We start from the raw sequence: 9,042 nt of genomic DNA, 5'->3' as shown, positions 1-9,042 counted from the left end.
CCTCTGAGTCATCTTCATATTTTGAAGTTATTCAATGAAGAAGTAATGCAATGGAACTGGATTCATACCTCTGTCAACACCAAGGAGATTAGTGAGATGATACCAGGAAGATATGTTGCCCATAAAACTTTCAGATTAAAGGAACTTCATGGTGTAATATGCATGTCATCCATATGTGGGATTGAAAATTGAGTAACTGATCAACCATAGCAAAGCCATTAAAATAATTAGAAGATAATAATAATTATCATACAAAGCAAGAAAACACTTTGTTTGGTTTTTGAAAGGGTGTCTCCTATCCTTCCCATTGGCTAAGAAAGCATATAAAAGTGCTTGCAACTCTGGGTTGTTGTATCCACTTCTCTTGACTTCATCCCCTTGGTGAACTGGGTAAGTCTATTGAATTCAAATTACTCTAGTTGTTGCTTTAGAGATAGTTTAACGATGGACTGAACCTTCACCAATAATGTGTGGTTTTACCATTAATGAGGGTAGTTTTTCTTTCCAAAAGAGACTCTCTGTAACTAGTCATTTGCAGGCCTTGGTGGTGGCAGACTTTAAAAATATCATGCTGGGATTTTCAAATCTGCTTATGGGATTGGGACACCCATTTGCAATAAATATAATAGGGGGTAGTGCATGTAAATCCATTAGACAATAATGAAAAATCTCAGCTTTAGGCTACTTTAGGAATGGACAGTTTTATTCTGACTCTTTATCGACAAATACAATTGCCAGATCATCAGCTGACTTCACTGGGCTCACAGCTATTTGTCCAACATGATCATCTGACCCTGCTGTTTCCATAAAATGCTGGAGATCAGTTTTGAAATATAACAATTGAATAGCAGCTTGATTGTTCTTTTCAGTTTAGTGGACGATCAAGATCTAGAAAAGTTTGAGAAGCTGGAAGTGCTTTATATGAATTTCCCTTCAGGGCAAATCCAGCCCCTAGTTTAGTGATGGTAAGAAGAAATTCTCCTTATGAGCAGTTTCCTCCATAATGGGCCACATCAGGGCTCCTATCATTTTCTCTGAAGAGTGTCGTGCTGCACAGCATTAGAGACAGGACACTGGATGAGTTGGATCACTGAGCTGACCCACTATGGCAAAACTTAAAGTCTTATGGGTAGAACTTGTAATCTTCAATCCAGATCTTCAGCTGGTACAAGCTGAAATAGCAGCTCTGAATTAAAAGTCGCTCTCACTGACTTCACAGGGTGTTGTACAGCTTAATGTTGCATGAAGCAGTGAAAAGTTAATGTTTTGAAATTGCTGGGATTTGTGTGTGTGTGTGTGTGTGTGTGTGTGTGTTTGAAGCCTAAGGGGAATGGGTGCAAAGCAATAGAAGGAAGAAACGGGAGCAGATATGTGGCCCTCAACAAAGCCCTCTTACCGATCTCGCTTCCCCTTACTCTAAAACTCAAACCGTGAATCTCTTATTCCAATCTCAACTGTGTCTCATGGTTTCTTTACTCCCGCCTGTTTTTTCAGGATTCCCTCCATCGCAGAAGATGTCTTACTGCCCACCACAGGACTGTATTCCCGATATATGCCCACGTCCATATATCGACGTCTGCAACGAGCCGTGTATCTCATCATGCGGAGATTCGACTGCAGTGGTCTTTGCGCCACCAGTTGTTGTGAGATTCCCGGGACCAACTATGGCTACATGTCCTCAAGACAGCTTCGTAGGAAGCTCCTTACCAAATATGCCAATTAGAGCTGGGGGCTCATATGGTTCTGGTGGAGGTTTCGGAGGCTCAACCAGTTCTAGCGGTAGTTACGGTGGTAGTTTTGGAGGAGGTTACAGTGGTGGTTATGGGGGTGGAGCCGGGGGTGGTTATGGGGGTGGAGCCGGGGGTGGTTATGGCGGAGGAGCTGGGGGTGGTTATGGGGCTGGTTATGGAGGCTCATACGGTTGTGGGGGCTCTCGTGGTTATATCAGGAAGTCATATCGTAGCATTTCTGGGGGAGGATATTCTGGAGTCAACAGTGGAAACTGTCGGCCATGCTAAACCCAGAAGAACCATCCATGGAATGAGAAACAATGAGGAAATGACAAGATAGAGATTCACCACTGATCTAATGGACAATGATGCCTACAACTCTACTTGCAGACTGTGGGTGTTCATCGCCTCTATAAATCAGGCCTATCTGTGTTTTCCACTTGTTACATATTATTACAGGTTTATGATCTAGTAGTTTTGCAGCTTACTCTTATGCTCCTATTGTGCTTTGTGCTATTTGACGTTGAACTGGCTAAAACAAGTCACTTGGTTGAAAAAGGGACATGATTTTCAAACTCAACAGCTTCAAGGCAGAAAGCAGATGATCTTGTGGGAAAAGCCTCACTTTGGAGCGGGTGATTGGTTCTTGCTTGTATTGTAACCCTGAAAATACATTCTCTGTACTCTGCATTAATTCATTCTGCAAGTGTGCACTCCACTGCTCATTCCCATTAAAAATTATTTTGCATCATAGCATTGGCCTTCTGGTTTTCCTTTCTCCTCCATTATTTCTATCCAAATCAGTTTGGGTGAAATTCACCCCAGTGAAGATGCTCAGTACATGCCCCCTGCACTACATCCTTCCAACTCAAGAGAATCCCTAAGCAGCAAAATACATTAACTGGTCAATAGCATGGTGTTGGCCATCTGCCCAGGGGAGATATTCCCCCTTGTTCCAAGAGTCTCAGAAGGGAATTAGAATATATTTCCCTGTTCTAAATATTACATAAAATTGTAGAATCCTTGAAATATAGGGCTGGAAGGAACCTTGAAAGGTCACCTAGTCCAGTCCCCTGTGCGGAGGCAGGACCTGACCTGACTGGTCTCTGATCATGGGTGCCTGGTTTGTATAATTTTTGGTGGTGCCCAGATCGGGTCCAAGCAGAGCCGTCCCGGCCGTAGGATGGACTGGGACAACTGGCCCGGGCCCGTACTTTGAGGGGTCTGGTCTAAAATAGGGGAAGAACAAGTTAAAAATACTTAGACGAGTCAGATGTCTTCAAGTCACCAGGGCCTGATGAAATACATGCTAGAATACTCAAGGAGCTGACTGAGGAAGTATCTGAGCCATTAGTGATCATCTTCAACAAGTTACGGAAGACGGGAGAGACTCCAGAGGACTAGGAAAGGCCAAATATAGTGCCCATGTATACAAAGGGAAATAAGGACAACTTGGAGAATTACAGACCAGTCTGCTTAACTTCAGTACCCAGAAAGATAATGGAGCAAATAATTAAGGAATCAATATGCAATCACCTAGAAGATAAGTAGCAGTCAGCATGGAGTTGTCAAGAACAAATCGTGTCAAACCAACCTAATATCTTTCTTTGATAGGTTAGGGGGAAGCAAAGGATGAGGTATATCTTGATTTAGTAAGTCTTTTGATACTGTCTCGCATGACTTTCTCACAAATAAACTAGGGAAATTCAACCAAGATGGAGCTACTATAAGGTGGGAGCATAACTGGTTGGAAAACCATTCCCAGAGAGTAGTTATCAGTGGTTCACAGTCTGGCTGAAAGGGCATAATGAGTGGGGTCCTACAGGGATCAGTTCTTGGTCCAGTTCTGTTCAATATATTCATCAATGATTTTAGAGAATGGTATAGAGAGTACATGTATAAAGTTTGCAGATGATACCCACCTGGGAGGGGCTGCAAATGCTTTGGAGGATAGGATTAAAATTCAAAATGATCTGGACAATCTGGAGAAATAGTCTGAAGTAAATAGCATGAAATTCAATAAGGACAAATGCAAAGTACTCCATATAGGAAGGAACAATCAGTTGCACACATACAAAATGGGAAACGTCTGCCTAGGAAGGAGTACTGCAGAAAGGGATATGGGGGTCATAGTGGATCACAAGCTAAATATGAGTCAACAGTGTAACACTGTTGCAAAAAAAGTAAATATCATTCTGGAATGTATTATCAGAAGTGTTGTAAGCAAGCCATGAGGAGTAATTCTTCCGTTCTACTCCATGCTGATTAGGCCTCAATTAGAGTATTGTGTCCAGTTCTGGGTGCCGCATTTCAGGAAAGATATGGGCAAGTTGGAGAAAGTCCAGAGAAGAGCAACACAAATGATTAAAGGTCTAGAAAACATGACCTATAAGGGAACATTGCAGAAATTGGGTTTGTATACTCTGGAGAAGAGAAGACAGAGAGGGGGGCATGATAATAGTTTTCAAGCACATAAAAGGTTGTTAGAAGGAGGAGGGAGAAAACTTATTCTCTTTAACTTCTGAGGATAGGACAAGAAGCAATGGTCTTAGATTGCAGATTGGGCGGTTTAAATTGGACATTAGGAAAAACTTCCTAACTGCCAAGGTGGTTAAGCACTGGAATAAATTGCCCAGGGAGGTTGTGGAATCTCCGTCAATAGAGATCTTTAAGAGCAGGTTAGACAAACACCTGTCAGGGATGGTCTAGATAAAACTTAGTCCTGCCATGAGTGCAGGGGACTGGACTAGATGACCTCCTAAGCTCCCTTCCAGTCCTACATTTCTGTGATTCTATGACTGAGCGGACGTTTTCAGAAAACTCCCCACAATAACTCCAAGATCTTTCTTGAGTGGCAACAACTAAATTAGACCCCATCCTTGTTAGTGTATAATTGAGATTATATTTTCCAATCTGTATTACTTTGCATTTGTCAACTTGAAATTCTACTACCATTTTCTTGCCCAGTCACCCAGTTTTGTAAGATCTCTTTGTAACTCTTTGCAGTACGCTTTGCACTTAACTATCATAAGTATTTTGTGTGGTCTGCAAACTTTGCCAATTCAAAGTTTACCTCTTTTTCCAGATCATTTATGAATACATTGAGGAGCACTGGTCCCAGTACAGCTCCTTGAGGGAGCCCACTGTTTACCTTTTTCCACTTTGAAAACTAAACATTTCCTTTCTTCCCCTTTCCCATTATATATTAACTGGTTACTGATCCATGAGAGAACCTTCCCTCTTACCCCGTAACTGCTTAGTTTATTTAAGAGCGTTTGGTGTGGGAGCTTGTTAAACTTTTTCTGAAAGTCCAACTACACATTCTCCACTGGATCACCCTTGTCCATATATTTGTTGACTGATTCAAAGAATTCTAATGATTAGTAAGCCATGACTTCCCTTCACAAAAGCCATATTGACTCTTGCCCAGCGTATCACATTCCTCTATATGGCTGATAATTCTGATCTTTACTACAGTTTCAACCAATTTACCTTGTACTGAACTTGAGACATTTTTAAAAATTGGCGTCATATTAGTTATCCGCCCATCATCGGATAGAGAGGCTGCTGTAAGCGATAGACTTCTTACCACAGTTAGTAGTTAGGCAATTTCATATTTGAGTTCCTTATGCACTCTTGGGTAAATACTATCTGGTCCTGGTGACTTATTATTATTTAATGTATCAGTTTGTGCCATTGTCCTGGTCATGTGTCCAGCACAGTATTGTAACCCAGAAGGTCTGTTTCCAAGGCCATTGGACTGATTGGAGAGACATTCATGCAGTTCCAAAGGGTGTTGGCTCAAACAAACAGTATACAGCTAGGGCGGGGATACTAAACATGCAGAATAATGTCTCCCACCCTACAAGGATTTGGAAGGGTGAACTCCACCTTGCCGCTAATTAGATACTAGGAATTTAAAGAACTAACATGGAATCCTGTACGTCACAGCAGATTGTAATATTGATACACCTCTGAGTCACCCTCCCATTTCGAAGTTTTTCAGTGGAGTACTAATGAAATGGAACTGGATTTATACCTGTGTCAACACCAAAGAGATCAGAGGGATAATACCAGGGAGGTATCTTGCCAATAAAGATTTAAGATGAAATGTTCATGTCATCTATGTGGAATTGAGTAATTGATTAATCATGATCAAGACTATTACAATAATTAGAGGTGTTACCCATCGAAGAAAACATGATAAGGTCTTAATACAGAATGGGTGTCTCCAATCCTTCTCATTCGCTAAGAAGGCATATAAAAGTGCTTGCAACGCCAGGTTGTTCTATCCACTTCTCTTGACTTCATCCCCTTGGTGAACTGGGTAAGTCTATTGAATTGAAATTACTCGAGTTGTTGCTTTAGAGATAGTTTAACTATGGACTGATCCTGCACCAACAGTCTGTGATTTTAGCAATATTAAGGAGGTTAGGTCTTTCTTTCCACAAATTTGTCTTTCTTTATAAATCCACAAATGGGATTGAGACACCCTTTCCCAATAATTATACTAGGGTAGACTATGTAAATTCATTACACAATTATGAAACATTGGAGCCTTAAACTACTTTAGGAATAGATAGCTTTATTCTGACCCTTTATAGATAACTATGATTGCCAGACCTTGAGCTGACTCCACTGGACTCACTGGTATTTGCAAGAGGGGATGATCCGATCCTGCTGTTTCCTAAAATGCTGGAGATCAATTTTGAAATATAACAATTGAAAAGCAAGTTGATTGTTCTTTTTAGTTTAGTAGACAATCTAGATCAAGATAAGTTTGAGAAGTTGGAAGTGCTTTAGATGAATTCTCCTTCACGGCAATTCTAGCATCTTTGTTAGTGATGTTAGGAAGAGATTCTCCTTATGAGCAGTTTCCTCCATAAGGGCCATGTCAGGGCTTCTATAATTTCCTCTGAAGAGTGTGGTGCTGCAAAGAATTAGAGACAAGACACTGGATGAGTTCGACCACTGAGCTTACCAGTATTGCAAAACGTAAAGAGTGTAACTTGTAATCTTTGATCCAGATCTATAGCTAGTGTAAGTTGAAATAGCACCTTTGAACTAAAGATAGCTATGATTACTTAGATCAGATGAGAGTTCTAGCCCCAGTTTTGAACTCATTTAAAAAGGACACTCGCATTATTAACAGTGTCTCTGCACTTCTTTCTGGCAAAAGTTTCCAAAATGATTTGAAAATTTCCAGGCATCCGTAATGGAAATATTTTCTACTGTGGGTTTAGTAATTAGACTGTGTGTTTTTGAACTCATCCCTCCTGGGCTGGTGAGAACAGAAGGTCCTGTGATCATGGCAGAGGAAAAGGACTCAGGAAATCTGCATTAGGTTTCTGCATTTGATTTCCTGTGTGATCCTGGGTAAGTCCGATGGGACCAGCTTCTCAAACGGGTCAGCACTCAGACAGTGTAGCTGCATTGAAAGCCGAGCCTCTAATCTCCTGAAGCTACATCAACAAAGAGACTTAAGCATCTAAGGTCCCCTTTAGGCAATGAAGTTCAACAATAATGTGACACTGATGTCTTCCAAACTGCTAAGACTACAGGCACCGAAATTCTCTCAGGTTTCAGAGTAGCAGCCGTGTTAGTCTGTATCCGCAAAAATAACAGGAGTACTTGTGGCACCTTAGAGACTAACAAATTTATTAGAGCATAAGCTTTCGTGGGCTACAACCCACTTCTTCGGATGCATATAGAGTGAAACATATATTGAGGAGCCTAAGTTTCTATCTGTGCACATGCACAAAACCACCAATGTCCTGATTCTCCCAAGGTGCTCAGAGTCCTGGCCCCAGAGGGAATTTCCCCCCAATCTCACCTGTGGCTCATAGTGCATTAGGTTGTCTCAGGGCACACCTACCAGTTCAAGACACACCGCAGATACAATTGAGGGTGACCATAACAGGGCTTTAGTGGGCTGGTGGCATGCGGATCTTCCAGAATATCTGATAGCCCAGTAGTTAGAGCACTCTGCTAGGATATAGGAGACCTGTTTTCATAATCTCACTCTGTCAAAGTTGGAGCAGGAACTTGACCCCAGATCTCTCACCTCCCAGATGAGCTCCTTACTTGTGGTCTTACTCTTTGTTTGTTGTACAGTGCCTATCACAATGGACCCTATTCTCAGTTGCAGCAATTAGGAGCTACTGGAATTTTCTAATGATCAATTCTGTCACAAATAGCAATTAGGAAGGCCTAAATTCTGCTTCCAGCTCATCCAATGACTCACCAATGATGGTGGACAAGTCACTTCCACCTATCCTCTCTGCTGTTAATATTGTTTCCCACCGAAAATAACCACTCACTGCACCTGTGTGTTGTGCAGCTTTATGGTTGTATGAAGCAGTGAAAAGGTAACTTCTAATGAAACTGCTTGGAATTATTTTATTTCATTTTCGTTTCTGAAGCCTAAGGGGGAATGGGTGCAAAGGAATAGAAGGATATGTGGCCTTCAACAAAACTCATTTACCTACCTAGCCCCCATTACTCTAACACTCAAAGCCTGAATCTCTTTTTCCACTATTAGTTGTGTCTTACGTTTTCCTCCCTCCTGTGTTTTTCAGGATTCCCTCCATCACAGAAGATGTCTTGCTGCCCACCCCAGGACTGTATTCCCGATATATGCCCACGCCCATATATTGACGTCCGCAACGAGCCGTGTATCTCATCATGCGGAGATTCGACTGCAGTGGTCTTTGCGCCACCAGTTGTTGTGAGATTCCCGGGACCAACTATGGCTACTTGTCCTCAAGACAGCTTCGTAGGAAGCTCCTTACCAAATATGCCAATTAGAGCTGGGGGCTCATATGGTTCCGGTGGAGGTTTCAGTGGCTCAATCACTTCTGGGGGTAGTTACAGTGGTGGTTTTGGAGGAGGTTACAGTGGTGGCTATGGGGGAGGTAACAGTGTTGTTTATGGGGGTGGAGCCGGGGGTGGTTATGGCGGAGGAGCTGGGGGTGGTTATGGGGCTGGTTATGGAGGCTCATACGGTTGTGGGGGCTCACGTGGTTATATCAGGAAGTCATATCGTAGCATTTCTGGGGGAGGATATTCTGGATTCAACCGTGGAAACTGTGGGCCATGTTAAACCCAGAAAAATGATCCATGGAATGAGAAACAATCAGGAAACGATAAGATAGAGATTCACCACGGATCAAGTGGACAACGATGCCTACAACTCGACTTGCAGACTGTGGGTGTTTATCACCTCTGTAAATCAGGCCTATCTGTGTCTTCCACTTGTTACATATTATTGTAGCTTTATGATCTAATGGTTTTGCAGCTTAGTCTTATGCTC

General features: G+C 42.1%; 2 protein-coding genes across 2 annotated transcripts; both read left to right on the top strand.

The window, feature by feature from the left end:
• The first annotated feature begins 1,514 nt into the window (after positions 1–1,514).
• On the top strand, positions 1,515–2,018 carry LOC135892693 (scale keratin-like). Its single transcript, XM_065420484.1, has one exon. It carries the CDS (start codon positions 1,515–1,517, stop codon positions 2,016–2,018), a length of 504 nt encoding a protein of 167 aa, XP_065276556.1.
• A 6,310-nt stretch (positions 2,019–8,328) lies between these two features.
• On the top strand, positions 8,329–8,832 carry LOC135892695 (scale keratin-like). The gene has a single exon (XM_065420485.1). The coding sequence runs from the start codon at positions 8,329–8,331 to the stop codon at positions 8,830–8,832; it is 504 nt and encodes a 167-aa protein (XP_065276557.1).
• Positions 8,833–9,042: the final 210 nt, after the last annotated feature.

Source organism: Emys orbicularis, chromosome 20 (genome assembly GCF_028017835.1).
Source record: "Emys orbicularis isolate rEmyOrb1 chromosome 20, rEmyOrb1.hap1, whole genome shotgun sequence".
Lineage (NCBI taxonomy): Eukaryota > Metazoa > Chordata > Testudines > Emydidae > Emys > Emys orbicularis.
This window is presented reverse-complemented; position numbering and strand designations above follow the sequence as displayed.